At 45.3% G+C, this 17,320-nt stretch overlaps 4 protein-coding genes across 4 annotated transcripts; 1 reads left to right on the top strand and 3 right to left on the bottom strand.

Annotated features, from left to right (window-relative positions):
- Window positions 1-843: 843 nt before the first annotated feature.
- On the bottom strand, window positions 844-1,581 carry LOC128714709 (phosphatidylinositol-glycan biosynthesis class F protein). The gene has a single exon (XM_053809586.1). The coding sequence runs from the start codon at window positions 1,579-1,581 to the stop codon at window positions 844-846; it is 738 nt and encodes a 245-aa protein (XP_053665561.1).
- A 1,972-nt stretch (window positions 1,582-3,553) lies between these two features.
- On the bottom strand, window positions 3,554-10,796 carry LOC128715567 (protein lingerer). The gene is made up of 11 exons (XM_053810473.1): window positions 9,371-10,796; window positions 8,039-9,286; window positions 7,781-7,956; window positions 7,248-7,435; window positions 6,892-7,029; window positions 5,889-5,987; window positions 5,164-5,264; window positions 4,660-5,087; window positions 4,007-4,273; window positions 3,761-3,922; window positions 3,554-3,658 (listed from the first exon to the last, which is right to left on the bottom strand). The coding sequence occupies exons 1-11, from the start codon at window positions 10,767-10,769 to the stop codon at window positions 3,554-3,556; spliced, it is 4,311 nt and encodes a 1,436-aa protein (XP_053666448.1). The 5' UTR covers window positions 10,770-10,796.
- Window positions 10,797-14,727: 3,931 nt separating this feature from the next.
- LOC128713092 (uncharacterized) lies at window positions 14,728-16,173 on the bottom strand. The gene is made up of 6 exons (XM_053807955.1): window positions 16,057-16,173; window positions 15,859-15,985; window positions 15,400-15,795; window positions 15,105-15,333; window positions 14,936-15,047; window positions 14,728-14,871 (listed from the first exon to the last, which is right to left on the bottom strand). Exons 1-6 carry the CDS (start codon window positions 16,171-16,173, stop codon window positions 14,728-14,730), a joined length of 1,125 nt encoding a protein of 374 aa, XP_053663930.1.
- A 482-nt stretch (window positions 16,174-16,655) lies between these two features.
- LOC128712206 (probable 28S ribosomal protein S16, mitochondrial) lies at window positions 16,656-17,292 on the top strand. The gene is made up of 3 exons (XM_053807102.1): window positions 16,656-16,863; window positions 16,926-17,085; window positions 17,159-17,292. The coding sequence occupies exons 1-3, from the start codon at window positions 16,747-16,749 to the stop codon at window positions 17,290-17,292; spliced, it is 411 nt and encodes a 136-aa protein (XP_053663077.1). The 5' UTR covers window positions 16,656-16,746.
- The last annotated feature ends 28 nt before the right edge of the window (window positions 17,293-17,320 follow it).

A 17,320-nucleotide genomic window follows, 5' to 3' on the forward strand; every position in this document is an offset into this window, starting at 1 on the left:
GACATAGACATCATTCGTTTACGGCTCTTCTCCGGTAACGAATGCTTCCCAAAGGATTGAGTTGATGGTGGCACCACTAGCGACTTTGCTAACAAACCCTAACTTACGCAGGGGTGACGTACAAACAGTTGAGCGCACTTTCAAAGTCTTCCAAAATTTTACCTATCTTGGGTTAAAGGTCAGGACCGACAACAACATTGATGTTGTTACACATGAACTTTGTCCAAAACTGACGAATCGCTCTTTGAATCTTAGTGTTCGAGAGGAAGATGCCATGAAGGATTTTAAGCCCCCATATGTGTGGAAGGACAATGGAGGAGCCGCTACAATGACGAGCATGATCCGGTAGGCTGGTCACATCATGAGAATGACCGCGGATGACCCAACTCGTATTCTCGCCTAGGACAGGACCGATTTCTCAATAAGAAATATCAACAAACTATTTCTATTCCTCAATTTTATTTACTTACCTATCAGATGCTGGAATGATTTTGCGATCCTTGGTCTGCTGAAAATTGTACATCGTCTGTCCATCGATCATCTCAGAGTTTTCTGATGTATGTGCCATCCTTCTCAGCTTTAGTTTTACCAGCAGCTTGGCTTGAACTGTAGACTTAGTTGTACCATTCATAGAGCTCGTCTTGTTTTTGCCTCAATGGTTTGCGAGATTTCTTCTTGGGCGAACCTTCCATGACCTTCTCAAGCACCTCACCGACAAATAAGCAATCCACAAGAATCTTCTTTCACATTTCATCCAATTCTTTTCATAGTTTATATGAATTAATGTTTATTTTGGCTTACACGACTAGATATGCATCCCTGTGTGGTACGAATACTGTAGCGTTACTGCGCTTTGCTGCGCCGGTTACGGTACATACTGATGTACGCCGTGCTCAGCAGATTAAACACATTCATCCCGAACAGTCCTCCTATCGAGCCGACCACATTCGGGATGGGATAGACCTGCCACGGTCGATCCCAATCCAGCGGAGCAACCACCGACGCACCCCAGGCACCCAAAATTACACCGATGCAGTTGTTCTTAAGCAAATTTAGATAACTATTCGCAAGCGGGCTCTTCAATTCCAGCGTTTCCGATAGCAGCAGTTGATAGGTTTGCGATTGTCCAAGAAGCAACATGATCGGAAATATGGTTACAGTCGTCAGGGTCACTGCCAGGGAGAGCGTTTCTTCATACTGATCCAGTGGTGCGCCAACAACAACGCATATAAATGCATAGAAAAGTGTGGCCAGTGCGAACAGCACTACAGAACCGAACCATTCACTCCAGCGTGCTTTGGTGGCTTTGGCATTCGACGCTCCCGAGCCTCTTCCCGTCGAAGGTTGTGCGGTGGTTTTCGGTCCGGCTTCCAATTGAAATGTGCGCTTTATGTAGAGATGTTTTAATATCTCCGACAGTGGTAAAATTAGCAGCACGAAAGATGAACAGCACTTTCCCACATCGTAAAGCCGGTTGCTGTACAGCAAATAACCAAAAAACGACGAGTTCAGCGCAATCGACAGAACGCTGATGTTGATAAACATCTTCGACGCTATAATGCTTTGCTGCAGGGCGTCCATGTTCTTTACAAATTGCCTCTGAAATATAGCCAACATAGTTAATGAAACTTGCAAAACTTTTAATTAAAATTCATGCTCTTACTTACGCTACATTCGGGAAAAGTGTATCAGCAAAATATCAGGTGAAATCCAGCTCACAAAACTTTTGTTTATGTTTAAGCGTCTGACGTTTCTGCATTTGTTTGCCGAAACGTCTTACGTCTGATGGGCAAGTAATGTCGTACCCAAGCAGCAAACATTAGTCGGTGACTACACATGGCAAACAAAGGGGTTTTGTGAAAAATGCAGGGCTCGTCGTTAAAGTGAAAACATGAAACCACCCTTTTCCTCGACTTCTAGCTAATAAAAATTAATTATACCGAAAACTATAGAAAAGCAAACTAAATTCTCTTGCTAATGCTACACCAATGCGAGAGATGGTGATATGTTGCAAATCCAAACCGCATACCCACCTTTCGACAAGTGCACCGCGCAAACATTGATTACCAACCATTCGCGTGACCAGCCAGCCTCTTTATTCAGCTCGTACAGGGGGAAAAGAAACACTCAATTAGATAGATTTCATTGATTCAGTCTGTATTGTAGCGCCAATTTCATTATTTGATTCGTCATTATTCTATCATTAGTCATTCAGATTATACGTCATTCCTTACTCCCAAACACAAAGATGGATAGTGTGTAGCATTCGAATCGATTCGCTCCATTCCGTATTCCAGAGATCACGTAGTGTGTATATATGTGTTTATGTGTGAGTGGTTCTGTGTGCAAGCGCGATATGAATCGCTTCCATTTTTCATCTGGTCATATGCATATTGTGCATTTATATCAATTTACAGCAAGCACACGTTGCATTTGCAAGTCATTGATGCGTCCGATTCAGAGTTGGTATGTTGTAGGTGTTTACTATCGTCTGACAATGGTTATCAGTTGAATGAAAACGAAAACCTTTCTAGAATATTTCCCAAAGACGTACGACGCACACATTTAAACATAAAAGATAGGCAGTGATCCTCCACCTTGACGCGTTTGACAAATACCCCTTCAACCAGCGAGGAGTGTTGTCATTCTATTCCGTGGGTCATGAACTATGTCAGATTTCATCACCAGCAGCCCATTGTACTGTCACAAAGACAAGCCCTGTGACGGATTTCCGTCATCAGTGACGAGAATCTGTCAACATGATACCGACACTTTACGCAATGCCGGCCCCCACATCCGCAGGGACACAGAGATAAAACACGACAAAAGGAAAACAGAGCAACTTCTCTCGTCAGCCAGTTATTAGCAAACATATACTTAAGGCTCGTTGTCACCGGACACACTTGATCTACCCCTGACTCTCTGTCTCTCTCGTACAAACAACAAAAATGGCCATTCGCTCATGGTGTGGTTTGAATTAAGTATTTTAAATTTGTATTTGTTTGCTTCTTCCGCTTGTCTTTATGTATGAAAAATGTGTTTATTTTTTATGTACGATACTATCTCGAGTTTATGTATCATGCATATGCGTATGGTATGTTATGCGCGAGTTATAAACGTAAAATGGAACCATTCCTTCCGTATAAGAGATCAACGGACACCGATGATCAGCTGACACTAAATATATTATGTCCTGCTTCCTCCTAACTGGCCTCTCGCTACATCTTTCTCTGTCACCTGTCATGCTCTCTGTCGCCCATACATACTGTTTTTAATCGCTTCGATCTGCTGCATTTTTGCCGTTTTCCTCTTTTTTGTTGTCCTTTCCATCGGTCCGTATGTATGTTTGTGTGTTGGTGTATGTGTGTGATTTTTATCGTTTGTGTTCCGTTTTTTTTGGATGTGTGTGTTTTTGTGGCTGTGTTTTGTTTATTATTGGAAAGAATCTATCGAAAACACACTACCACATGTTTTTTTTACATTATTATAGCGCTCTCTCTGCTGTCTGTCCCACTGCTCTAGCTCTTGCTATTTTCCCTTTGCTCTCACGACTTTAATTCGGCCCAGTCCAATAAGTGGACGACGAATAGGCTTGCTGCTTGCTGCCAGTCTTTCCCTGGTTGTTAGTCTGTGGTCTTTGACCACTGCTGTTGGAATCCTTGGAATGGAAAAGAAAATGTGTTCATTATGCCCGTGGAATTGGGGGGTGTTCTATTTGCGGAGAACCGCATACACAACACAGTCATGTGCGTCACTTTACCTGATGCATGTTTTGATGCATATTGATATTGTGATGCGTAGCCATCGTTGGTATGTACGCCAGATGCTGCCCGTAGGGTTGTGCGGAAGTAGTTCCAGCCGTCTGTGTTCCGGCAATGTTGTACGGCGGCGGTGTTCCAGAATGGAACGATTGTTTGTCATACTGTAACAAATGAAGAAAACACAATAATGAATTGTCGAGAATTCTGTACCGGAAGGACACCTTCCGTCGCCAAACGCTACTTACATTGACTTTGTTAATTGCCACATGATTTTTCCCATACATTGACGGTGCCATGTCAGATCCACTGCCAGTGCCGGACTGTGGATTGGCCACCGTTTGACCCTTCGATTGCTGCTGTCCCACGATCGACGCTTGGTATGCATTCTTGTTGTAGTCCTGCCCCGATTGGCCGAGCGTATCGTACCCGGTTGCCGAACCATATCCTCCCGTATTATACGCAGGCTTCTGGAACTGACCGCCGGATGTTGCCGCGTTTGTGGGCATCTGTTGCTGTTGGTGAGGACGATGTTTATGGATGATGGATGGTAATTTGTTTTTGACAAGTAGGTGTAATTTTGATTTGGTGTGTGCAATTCGAATCGATTTTACGGTCGGGATCGGGGATTTTGGAAGATAATTCGTAATAGGATGAAATGGAGGAATTTGATATTGTGTTTTTTTTCCACGGTTCCATCATATCCGGATTGATGGCGGGCATCACATTCGTTGATATACGGAGGGCGTGTTTCCGTTGGCGGTGTTGGTTGGCAGAGATGAAGTGGTAGGAAGTTGTTTGGTGGATGATGGAGAAACATGCAAAAAAGATACAAAACGGTCAACATTTCTACATTCATATGCGCAATAGCGTACATTACTATGAGCTAAATTCTACTAACAGGATAGACAGGTGTGCCATATTGGAAGCTGCTGGCCGGCATCATATTGCCGCCGTAAAAATAAGCGTATGGCAGGTTCAACATAGGACCACCAGACCCTGTTTGTTGGGACAAGGAACTGGGAACATTACTAACAGGTGACGAGTTGTTGTCGGTTCGCGTGAACCGACCATCGGACATGGTCGAGTACGCGACGGAACCGAGGTTCGCATCGCGTACACCGGCCGCGCCGAGACTCGTAGGCGTCTGGTAGTTGATGTCGTAAAAGCCAGGCACATGCGGCAGACGCTGCTGCATCAGCTGCAGATCCTCGTACGAATAGACGGCGGCCTGCTGATAGAATGGCATTCCCGGTGCCTGAATGTACGGATTAACCAACGGCATGTTGGTGACCACACCGGTGCCGCTAGTGCTACTGCTGCTTTTCGCTGCAAAAAGAAAGAAAAGCGTGAGACATTCAATTCCGCACGAACAGGGCACTGTTAAACTATTCCTCACACGTACTTGTCGTGGATACCACGGAACTGATGGGCAGCGAAGACGAACTGGTTACATTATTGTTGGAATTATTCGTACTACTGTTCGAAACCGTACTGGATGCCACACTGCAACAAGAAAGTACAACACAAAACACATGAGAAACAAGTTTTCCACTCACTTACGGCCATGTCACACATACTAACGTCCTGGGAACATAATTACTAACAACAAATAAAAAAAGGTCTTTATAAAAAAAACATAGTACAAACGTTTGAAGAAGCTATGTAAATTAAAAACAAATTATTTCTCTATTCACTATAATGAAGCAACATAAATTAATTGTAAAAATGCTTAATTTAAATAATATTTGACAATTCGTGCAGGTTTTTGCTTATGTTTTTAAATATTTAAATAAATGTAAGGTACGAGACATTGTGCAAAAACTGACACGCAAAAAATCTCAGCCGATATATGTAGAAAAAAAAAACATAGAAAAACAAATAAACGGAAAAAGAATCGACAAATGACGGGTTTTGCACAAAAAATTGATGAATGTGAGCGGAATAAAAGCGTCTTACAGATAGTAAATGTGTTATACATTGGTGAACAGCGTAAAACATTGCTTTAAGGTCGAAAATCAAACAGAAACGAGAGAAAACAGAATATGCACCCACATGGATTGTAATAGCACATTAATATAAAATTTAAAAAAAACCGTTATTGTTGAAGGGACAACAACACAAACCTACCTTTCGAATGGCGTTGAAACCACCGGCGTGTCCTTCAGTTTCGACGAGCTAAAATTACTACCATACTGGCCGGATGTAGTGTTTGTGCTTCCGGAATACCTAGAGGGGGGGGTTCGAGTGGTTGTAGTGAAGGAAGCGATTATGTTTTCGTCGGGGAACTCAAAGCATTTGGAATGGGTTTGTGTTTCGTTGCGTTTTGCAAACGTTTTTTGATTGTTTAGAATTTTTGCTCTTTTTTCGCTCTCAATATTATAGAATGATAGCAAAAGGAAACGAAATATTTTGTGTGTTTGCCAATCAAAAGTGAACACGACCATGACACGATACATGAAGCAAATAATTAGAGAAGCAATAAATGTACGTTCACCATGGACATAATAAAAAAAAGTTGGTTAAATGGGAAAGATGAATGATAAATGTTGCAAAAGCATCCCCTTCCTTCGAAAGTTATGATGGTGGCGGTGTGTTTAAAATTAAACACGCTCCAAACATGTTTACAAAGCATAAAATATACAACCGAAAAGAGGCATTCAATATAAATCGATCACGAGATATATGATGTATGGATCAGTTTGGTTAAATGCCACACAGTTTACCTGATACAGCAGAGTAACGTATGTGCGCAAAGTAATGTTCAGCATGACATGGAAAAGGGTTTTAACTACTAACAGCAAAACGTCTAGAATAATCCTTTTACTATTAAATGACATCCATCTGCGCTGGCCGATTGATTTACCAGCATACAGGCAACAAATAGAAGGACAAACAATATATATCCGTAAACTCAGGGGCGTGAGTTGATCAACCGGGTAAGCTATTTACAAACAAACACACACACACAGGCATACCATACCGTGTTCGAGACTTATCCAAAGAAGAAAAAAGAATAGCCAGTGCTTAACAGTATGATTTAACCCACGTCACATCTTCACAAAGCAACACACAAAAACAAAGCTCGTTTAGTTCCTACACGCCACCAATAACCCAAAGCTACCCAACTTACCCTGTGTTGCCGCTGAGTCCGGCATTACCGTACACGTTCTGCGAACTGTTCTGATAGTTCTGCTGTGACGGGAAGGCAGACGACGTCTGGCTCACAGGATACTGGCTGGACAGGTAGCCACCGGAATTATTGTTCGAGCTGCTCGACCAGAATCGACGGCGGCGACGCACGTACACAAATAAAACATTGAATAAGAGGCATTGCATTGTTGTTAGATTCAAACAATAGGAATTTCCATTCGTTTCGTTGTTTAGAAAAGGGGCAGAAGGGACTTAAGTTTTGAGGACACTGATGTCAAACTGGTAGCGACACGCGAGGGAGTGGGGGTCGATCGAACAGTCTCTTATTTCACTCACCTGCTGTTCACGGCGTTGTTGTTGACCGGCAGGTTCGATTGATTCGAAACACCGCCGACGGAGTTGCCCGTGTTGTTGTTCGGTACAACGTTGTTGGTCACGCTACTACTGGGCGGCTGGTAGGCATTCACATTACCCTGGTTGTACGAACCGTAGTTATTCGTCGATGGAGGATAGGCGTTTGTAACCTGAATTGCGGGGAAACAAAAACACATGTGTTTGTTAATAGGCGATAACAGAACTTCTCTTCTCATTTAACATTCTTTGCAAGAAGTTTACATGACAGTTTTAAAGAATTTCTTCAAGAAATTGCTCCAGTCAGGTTGTTTGGCATAACAGGCTTTAGACTGATACATGATGCTTTCAATTCCTTGCACAAAATTTTCTCGATTTAGATGTAAGGCTTAAACTCAACCCGATTAACACTATTATATGCACAGAGACTAGCCATTTCGAATGGTCTTCTTCCTTGTAACCTCATTAGTAATAATCATTACTAAAAAAAAAATAATTGATAGTTGTAGTGTTCTTACCTGGTTACTAGAATAACCCATGTTGTTGTACGCTTGTGGCGCACCGGTAGGAGGATACGACTGCGCTTTATTCGTTTGTGTTGACGAGTAAGGTGCGTTCTGGTATCCACCGGTCAGGGCCGTATTTGTACCAGCCGATTGACCGTACGGATCCGATTTCGTCAGCTGATCCAACGCTGTTAAAGTAAAAAAGGCCAATATTATAATAAATTCCCTATTGCTTATATAATTAGAATCGTATGTCAAATGGATTCTTACCCGCAGCCGCATTGCTCATGGAGTTTACACCCGCACTGACGGACGTGGACACCGATCCGGCTGCATTGTTACGCTGCGAGTAACTGTTGGTAAGCGCATCGTTCTGGGCCGAAAGCGCTTCCGCTGCACCCTGTCCCGGCATAATCTGTGACGATGCCAAACCGGGTGCCACGGGCAGGTTGGACGGTTTGGGCTGCAAATTGTTCGGCACTACAACACTACCCGCTACAACACCGCCGCCAACCTTCGACTGATAATCGTTCACATCCGGTTGCTGGACGGCTTGCTGCGGGGTTTGCGAAACGACCTGTTGCTGTTGCTGCTGCTGCTGCTGCAACTGATTTTGCGTTGGCTGGGGCTGCACGCCGACCGTTGCCTGCGGTACCTGCGTTCCCTGCTGCTGCTGCACGGTCTGGGTTTGGGACGCCTGTGGCTGGCCGACGGATTGTGTCGCTTGCGACACTACTGAAGTTTGGCCAGTTGAAGACGATTGATCCATCACGACACCGCCACCGCTGCCTCCAGAGGAATTGAACTTATCTGACACCACTGCGTCGAACGAATCGTCCGCACCAAAATCGAGGCCACCGAACTGCACATCCAGGTAGCCAATATTGTTCATATTGTCGCCCGGCATTTCGACAGCACTGGATGGAATCTTCGATGGTGGCGGTACCCTTGCCCGTTGCTGCCGCCGCACCGGCGGTTGCTGGGTTGCCGCAGCCGCGTAACTGGTCGGCGCCCCTGCAGTCGCCTCGTTCGTTCCCCCAACGTAAGCGGTCGGATATTGCACGGAATTAGATTGGGGCGGTTGGGCCTGTTGCGCTTGCGGGACCGACGTAGGTTGCTGCTGGGACGGTACCGCACTCGCCTGCGACTGCTGCTGGAAACCGACGGCGCTCGACGTTGGCTGGAGATTGGAATTCTGAGATGATAATGTGCTAAAATACTGACTTTGTTCTGCCGAAAGGGATGAGGACGTGTTCATCGGTGGCATATCGAGCGCCTGCCGCAGGTGCTGTGCGGCGGTTGACGCGTTCGGTGTGCCGGCATGCAGATCCGAATACTGAGGCACAACGCCAGCGACACCGGTGCCGGCGCCGGCACCACCACCAGCTGCAACCGCAGCAGTTGCCGTACTCGACACGACGGTCGTGCTGTACTGCTGCACTAGCTCTGTATCTTTAGGCGGTGGTGGATTTAGTACTTGCTGCTCCAGCCCCGGAGGTGCCGCCAGTTCCGTAACATCTAAAAAAAAAAGAGGAAATTGATCATATATTAAGTTAAATGACCATTGCTTATATTATAATTTGCAAACATTGCGCCACTCACTGGAACCCGCCGTTGATACACCTGTCTGCGTGGATTGCTGCGACTGCTGCTGCTGTGCGCCTGTGGCAGTAGACGGACCCGTTCCAGAAGTGCTGCTTGCGGTAAAAACTTTGGTATCCGACAACGAACCTGTATACTCCTCGTTGTCCCAGTCGCCCCACGTATCGGTGAACGCCGAACATTCTTCCGGTTTGAGATCGTTTGCGTTTGCCGGTGTCGTCACCGGTTCCCACGAGTCGATCTCCTGATGATCGTTGTTCATCATCCGCGAGCCTCGGTTCTGGTCCCGTGAGCCAGGTCCGCGAGTGCCAAGTCTTGGGCCACCACCACGACCACCTCGCGATCCATAGTTACCGCGACCTGGGCCACCCGGTCCGCCACCATCGCGACCACCCCGCATACGACCGCCGTCGCCTCCAGTCCGGTTACGATAGCCACCGCCTTCGCCGCCCTTATCGTACCCATTACGATCACGGTCCCTATCACGATCGCCACCGCCGTCACGATAGCCTCCCGCACGTCCACCACGACCAGGCCCACCGGCAGATCGTTGGTTGCCCGGACCGCCCCGATTGCCGCCACGGCGCTGTTGTTCCTTCAGATCCACATTGATGCCACCGAGCTGAACACCGCTGCCACCGCCACCAGTAACCGCTCCAACCGTGTCCCAGTCACCGTTGTCATCGCCATCTTTCTGCGCCGCCGCCTGAGATTTGCTCTTTTTCTTTTTGGACGTAGTCGCGAACGCACCAACCGGCAGCGTCTCTAGCAGAAAGATGACGGCCCGATCGAGATCGCTGTCACACTCCTGCAGGGCACAGCACACCTCCTCCTCCGACCGTTGGGTCGTTTCCATCAGGCTTTGGATTTTTTCCTGAATCTTCGGATCATCCATGCCGCTCTTGATGTCTGTGATCTGAGCAATGCGGATCTGTTCGGCGGTCGGTTGCTTTGCCTTTACCGCAGTGTGAGTAGCGGATGCACCACCGGTGCCGGTCCCAGCACCACCACCACCACCACCAGACGCTGCTCCTGTAGGTCCACCGGATTTTTCGTTGTTGGTGCCAGTAGTGCCACCGCCACTGCCAGTTTCCTTCTGCTGCTTTTCCTTTACATCAACAACCTTCGGTGCAGCGTTGTCTGTGCCCTTGTGGCCTCCGCTGCCCTTCTGTTTATGATGGTCGCCTCCTTTACCGCCGCCGACAGCAACCCCAGTTCCAGCTGACCCGTCATTTCCACTGACATTGTTCGTGGCCGAACCACCACCTTTCGGGTACTGCTGTGACTGGTTCTGTCCTTCGTCCTTGGCCAGATTTTCCTTGTTTTCATGATGTTTGGCCTTGGACTTGTTACGGCCACCGCCACCGCCGCCACCTCCAGAACGGGTTTGTGTACTCATCTCGCTATATGTACAGTATGTATTTACAAAGTAGCTGAAAAGTTATAACAAAAGAGAAAAGAAAACATTTTCATTAGATTAATTGCGAACTCTTTTACTGTTTGCCACTCTGCAAGCAAACTCAAGATTTGCTGCGGTATTGGTTAACGGGATTTCATCTCTGGTGGAATACACACGCTCGAACGAACACAACGACACGACGTCCGGAAGGTATATAGCAACAAAAACACACACCTGATGAATTTCCCTATGTTGCTATGATGAGCATAGAATATTTATGTAGCGAACTATCCTAAGCAACCTATTGTTCGCAAAAAAAAATGCTTTAATGTTGTTTCACATCATACCCATCCCCGCGCGTGCTTTCCCCTTTTTATCAATGATTACAGTAATTGTATCTGCTGCTTGAAAACACTCCAGCAACACCAACCTCTCAGCTCACACACGCCGTGCCTTTGTCTGTTTGATGACGAATGCGTCTCCGTACGAAACGTCGAAACTGGCTAGCCTCGTCAAAGATTGCAACAAAGTGCACCAAACTGTACAGGCGGCGGCTCTCGCGCAAAATATTAATGCACACAACGCGCTCTCATTGCTTCTCGCGCGGCGTTGATGATGATGATGTATTCCACTGCGCGCTGCTCCACTTCATGTGTTTTTCCTTTCTCTCTATCGAGATAACACACACAACATGTATCCATTTTGCTCCACATTATGTACGGCCAGCTTTAAACTGCTGCGTTCATCGCAAAACAATAAGAGCAACAGATTTTATGACAATTTTGGAGAAAAGAAATACTTTGCACATAATCGCAAGAATTGAACAGTCTGCTTGTCCTCATGGTTGACGTGCCTGAAACTACCTATTATCAACGTCAAGCCGCCTCGCTACATTGGACGTCTGGTTTCTTCTGATAGCTTAATAGCCTTGGCGATACTGACAACAAACGCTATGCTATGCTCCTAAATCTCAAATGAATAAATCCAGCTTCTATTCCGGAAATTAAACACTTTGCCCTAAATTAATGCCCACAAAGCGAAAAAAACACATAACCCTATCATATAAAAGCTCGCCTACTTTCGATGCATTTCTTGTTTTCCTTTCCATACATTGGTGTGAGGAAAATGATGTACCATTTACAAGTTAACGCAACGCATACCGGGGTAATGCACAACTCACGCAAACGCGCTGACTCGTTCATTCTACAATGGCTACAATGTGAAATAAGTTCATGACGGCAAACTTTCTGCGAGAAAAAGAGAACAAATCCCAAGGTAGCTGAGCTTCAGTGTTGGGGGGCTTGGAAATGCTAACACAGCGAAAGACCCTTTAAAGCTTTTAAGGGGGCGCAATGAAGGCGGTCGCTCTGTTATGCGACCTTTAAAAAAACAGCTTCCGTCCAAAATTTCATCCAAATCGCAAGCAAAAACGGGCACTATATTCTCTCATCATTCGCGCGTCCATCATCATCAGCGCGCCCCAACACTGCGGTCTCTTCGGTCCGTGGCCTTTTTTCTGTTGTGTACGGAAGCGTTTATCAATTGATACTGGAAGAGTAGGCTGGATCGATTCGGAGATGGTACGTTAGCTAAACCGTTTCCTTGGTGACACACAACTAGCGTTGATCTGAACAAACATCAATATCTCGTTGTCATTGCATCCGTTTTATAGACTACTTTTCGCTGCCACGTTAATTATCGATTGGTACAGGAGGAACATAGCACTCGATCGCCGCCCGGAAAGATGGATAAATGTCGGAACCCGACAGGGGCTAAATCGAACGCATCAACATGTCTCTCCATTGTTGCGCTCCATTCGTTCTCGAACTGACAATCATCTTGACACGCACACACTCTTGCACTCCCGTAACAGCGTAACATGCACACACTCGCACACACTCTCGCAGTGCCGTTGCAGAGTCGGACGTCCAGTCTAGCAGAGCCCCGCACGTTCTTCAATGGGCTGATTTTCCACCACAGTTCGTCGTAATGTTGCATTAAGAAGAAAGCGAACCTGGTCCATTCAATATCACACGCACGTAACCCGGTGAATGAGGTAGAAATTTTGGGGGATAATAGACAATCGGTCCCAAACAATCGGGTTCCCCTTTTGCATTTTCACACCATATTACAGCCATAGAAACCCCTTTTTTTTCTCCGTAGCAGGCTAACAAAGATTTTCCACACTTATGCACACACCACTCCTACTTGTAACGCCGGAACACACCATCGCGCACACGGTCATCTTGACATCTTGGTAAAAGGTTAATGAGAGCAGGCTATGTACAACCGGTCACTTCCGCTTTTTGCACCTTATTTCTCATTGCATCTTCCAAAATCAATGTGCTTCCGGTATGGTGCGTTTTACAGCGTATTTTACCGACCGCCAGCCATGCCCGAGTGCGGAAGAGGAAGCGCGGATCCCCAACACGGGAGAGGCAGAAAAGGCACGACATCGACGTGATTCACACTTCTTTTATCGCGGCGAATTCCACGAAATCCAATTCGGTAGGGGGTTTTCCTATGTCCAGCGACCATTAAAACCGGACGCTTCACATTGTCGCTTAACACAAGGAAGGAACAAAATGAAGAACCATGTGCCAAATTTCGCTTACTGCTGCTTGCTTGCCTGCTGCTTTTGCTGCTCACACCACTAATGCGTACGCTCTACTACCTCCGGCCGTCTGCTTCGGCGAACTAAAAACTATCCTTGTCGTTGTACAGGTTCAACGTCGCTCAAAAACCAGACGCCATTTGTAGAAATTTAAGTATGCGAAGTATCTCCTGCCAATCCGCGTGTGTGTGCGTGAGCTTTGGTTACCGCTTCAATGTGGAAGTGTGTGCGTGTGTTTTGGGGGCGAAACTATTTTCTTAATACTTTGGCTCTCTCGCAGCGCTACTAGAGGTGCCGCATGTTGCAAATCTCCAAATTTTGCCGGACTCTGCACCGAACATCACTCAAAAACCGCCCTCACATCGTTGATCATTTCATCACGTCATTGATTTATGCCGCCTGGTCGGAGGTCATCGGCATCGCCTGGGGCGGAATAGGTGCGTACTGTTTTACCGTTAATATGCAGTCAACCATTCGAGATCGCCGCTTTCGCTTAAAATCCGCAGTAATATCTCGTTCTATCCGCTTACTCTCAAAAAAACCCAACGCGTTGGCTTCGTACACACGCACACAATCGCACAGACGCATACTACACCCGGCAGACGACGCGCAGCCTGCACCAACTCACTCACACTCTCGTTCAATAGGTGCCCCACCATGGATAAATCTTAACGCACACACACTATTAACGGCTAGCGCGCGCACATCGTGTTACAAGGCACGAGAGAGAAAGAGAGCCGCTCGGCTAGAGCAAAAATCGTTCGCTCGTAACAGGGAGGGAAAAAACAAGAAGCAAAGAAGACATCCGAATGGAGGCAGTCCGAAACCAAATCGTTCGCTTAAAAACGGCGTTGTGAAAAGTGGACAAACGGAAAGTAATCACCGCTTGATACGTATCGTTTCGTCGCTAACTTCCACCAGATTCTAATTCCCTTTCAATACCGATTTTTCTCACCGTTCACGCGCACTAGTTCTTCTTGCTTGGATTGGGATTGAACCTGAAAACGCTGGTAGGTAAGGAAAACTTGCAGCCGTCAAATTGACAGCTCTGCAAAAAAGAAACCGACACCAGATCGCGATAGGAAAGGTGCTGCCATCGAGGTGTAGGGACGCCATGTTGAATTTTCATTTGACAGTGCAAAGAAACATTAATTCAAATTCATTGCGATTTCGTTGACGAATCGATGATAGAAATGCGGTGTTAATGACGATCTTGATTGGGATAAAGTTTAAACTGCCCGCGAACGTTATTCTGATGAAATATAAACCTGGAATCCGTCCAACTTCAAAGTCTTTAAAATTAAAATTCGTGCTAGTTAAATTCAATCACTCGCTTGGATGTATTTACACAGAAATCATTAACTTATCTATGATGGACTTCTGGATGTTGGAATACGATCGATTCCCATCTACATGAATCACGACACAAGAAAGTTGTTGCTGGAGTGCTTCAAGCATTGGTTCATGATGAATATGGTAGAATTTCAGCTAAAAGACAAAAAGTAAATCGTAATTACTATCCCTATTATTCAAGGAAACTAAAACTCTATACCTCCGTTTCGAACATAGTTCTTTGCCAACAGTCTGCGGTCATTTGGCCACAATTCCTTTGTGATAATTTCCTACGCCGACATACGGACTCCTCCGTGTCTATGAACAAAGCACTGCAATTTCGTATAATTAGAATAAAATAGCTTTCTGGACAGTTCTAAAATACTAACATTTTGGGTGTTATTAACAGCTGGTAGAAATTTTTCACATCATCAGCGTTGTTAGGAAAGTCTACTAAAATCCAACCACTTTCAAGACAATCCGGTTGCAGAAGTCGATGTTGCACAATCGACGTTACTAGCTCGGATGTGTGCACATTTTCCAGTGACCCGCAGCTGAGAGCTTTACCAAAGCCATCTAAATTTCGCTCATGTTGCGCAACTAGATCAGATACAGACACTGCAATGAACAATAATGAGTGGAGAGGTGAATCCTTTAAAATAACAAATTGATACCAAACTGTACCTAAACAAACGTTCAATTTCGTTGCTAGCCACTTCGCCACTCGATGTTTACCACAGCCAGGACGGCCCAGGAGTACAATTCGTTGCGCGTGTTTGATAACCGAATGGTGTGGTTCCATCTGAAGCAGTTTAGTGCGTTCGATGATATGTGTATGCAACTTCTGGAGTGGTTTGATATTTGTACTACGCAATGTCTGATGAAAATGGTAGTGTTTTTTCGCTTCACTTAAATATTTTCTATCGCCCAGCATGATAATATTTTTACCATGCATATTTAGTTGTTTGAGTCGATCGTTGAGCGTTTGAATAAATGTTTTCGTTCTTAGTGATTCTTCCAAACTGATCACGGGATAGTATCGATCACTTCGTTGAAATGCACGGAGAAAGGTTTCGGTGTCTGTAAATCAAGTTTGATAATGCTTATAAGTCTAGAACCATCTTCTCGGCTAAAACGGCTTACCAGCATTATCCGCAAGGCTTACGTACGTATTAATTTGGCAATACTTCTTCGAGATGGCGACAATGTGTTCGGCAGCATATTCTTCAATGTTGGCTGGTCGTTCTTTTTGCAACAGAATCATCAAATCCTGGATGAAAGGAAAATCCATAACGATAGGAGCTTTTGCCTAGCATTTCACAAATATTTCCGTATACTCACGAACATGATTTCAAATATGTGATATTTTTCGAAGTAAAGCATCAATTCTGTAGAATAGTACGTTAATCGGTATGAGTTACCCGTTTCGTCCAAAAATTTATCAATTAAAATATCCATTTTGCACCCGAGAATCACCTGAAAGGTAGAACGACGAAAATTATTCTAATGCATAAAACGGTGTCAATGCCTCGTCGATTACGAAACTTACCTGAACGGACATTAGTTTTTACGTCGCCAACAGTCCACTAACGATTGTTTAGCTGCAACTCTTTGCCGGAGATCGGCGTTTTTTATTTCTATCATCAGCTTCTCTTGTTTCTCCAATATGCGAGAGTTTCGTTTGTTTTCTGTCCGATTTTTGTTGGAAAAATGGTGTTCACTGCGAACAGGTTTCATGCTGGCCAGTTAATTTTTTAACTTTGGAAGCATGCCCGCTTGAATTCACGACAGGCAACGTTTACTTGGATCATTTACCATGCATGCGTTTGCGTGCTGTTATTTTTTGTTTGAAACAACATTGTCATCCACGCGGTTAAATTAATTGCACTTTTGTGAATTCAAATTGCGACGATGACGTAACGAGCGCGACTGTCATTTCAATGTTGTTTTCCTAGCCGGCACACGGATAGTTTCCTGCATAAAAAACAACACGAATAGTTGTGCTAAAATCTCTAATTGCTCCAAGTAAAAATGTCGCTAGCTCCGGCCAGTGGTACGGGAAGGTTTTGGGCACGATCGGCGAAAATAATACGCTTTGTACGTCAAGGATGCACCAACAGGCCCTTTTTCCACATCGTGGTAATGGAGGTAGGTGCTAACGCATTTCACCAATCCGCTACGGAACTCATCGACTGTAACCATATTTACAGCGCCGAAAAGACCAATATCAACCGGTTATCGAGCAAGTGGGCACCTATGATCCGATTCCGAACGAGCATAACGAGCAGTTGGTATCGTTTAATTACGAGCGCATTCGACATTGGCTTGGCAGTGGAGCGCACTTGTCGAAACCGGTGGCGGAACTGTTAGGTAACAAACACAGTTGCTAACATCCTCGACGTTTGGTTCCAGTCAATGAAACATCTTTTCACTTTTGTTTTAGGAATTGCTGGTTTGCTTCCAGTACACCCGCAAACCTATATGACTGCATGGAGAAACAGGCAAATGGCTGAGAAGCTGGCTCAGATTGAAGCTGTTAAAAATGCAGAACAAACAGAAAACACTACCAGCAGTTGAACATGATTCAGGTCAAAATCTACATGTT

Source organism: Anopheles marshallii, chromosome 3 (genome assembly GCF_943734725.1).
Source record: "Anopheles marshallii chromosome 3, idAnoMarsDA_429_01, whole genome shotgun sequence".
Classification (NCBI taxonomy): Eukaryota; Metazoa; Arthropoda; class Insecta; order Diptera; family Culicidae; genus Anopheles; species Anopheles marshallii.

What these genes read in the sequence shown, in the direction of transcription:
- LOC128715567 (XM_053810473.1), bottom strand. Translation starts at nt 10,769, where the DNA reads ATGAGTACACAAACCCGTTCTGGAGGTGGCGGCGGTGGCGGTGGCCGT. An exon ending in TGTATCAACGGCGGGTTCCA is followed by an intron (nt 9,287 to 9,370) that starts GTGAGTGGCGCA and finishes TTTTTTTTTTAG; the next exon opens with ATGTTACGGAACTGGCGGCA. An exon ending in TGCATCAAAACATGCATCAG is followed by an intron (nt 3,659 to 3,760) that starts GTAAAGTGACGC and finishes TTCCATTCCAAG; the next exon opens with GATTCCAACAGCAGTGGTCA.
- LOC128714709 (XM_053809586.1), bottom strand. Translation starts at nt 1,581, where the DNA reads ATGGACGCCCTGCAGCAAAGCATTATAGCGTCGAAGATGTTTATCAAC.
- LOC128713092 (XM_053807955.1), bottom strand. Translation starts at nt 16,173, where the DNA reads ATGGATATTTTAATTGATAAATTTTTGGACGAAACGGGTAACTCATAC. An exon ending in GAAATTGAACGTTTGTTTAG is followed by an intron (nt 15,334 to 15,399) that starts GTACAGTTTGGT and finishes TGTTCATTGCAG; the next exon opens with TGTCTGTATCTGATCTAGTT. An exon ending in CTGTTAATAACACCCAAAAT is followed by an intron (nt 15,048 to 15,104) that starts GTTAGTATTTTA and finishes ACGAAATTGCAG; the next exon opens with TGCTTTGTTCATAGACACGG.
- LOC128712206 (XM_053807102.1), top strand. Translation starts at nt 16,747, where the DNA reads ATGTCGCTAGCTCCGGCCAGTGGTACGGGAAGGTTTTGGGCACGATCG. An exon ending in TCCACATCGTGGTAATGGAG is followed by an intron (nt 16,864 to 16,925) that starts GTAGGTGCTAAC and finishes CCATATTTACAG; the next exon opens with CGCCGAAAAGACCAATATCA. An exon ending in ACCGGTGGCGGAACTGTTAG is followed by an intron (nt 17,086 to 17,158) that starts GTAACAAACACA and finishes CTTTTGTTTTAG; the next exon opens with GAATTGCTGGTTTGCTTCCA.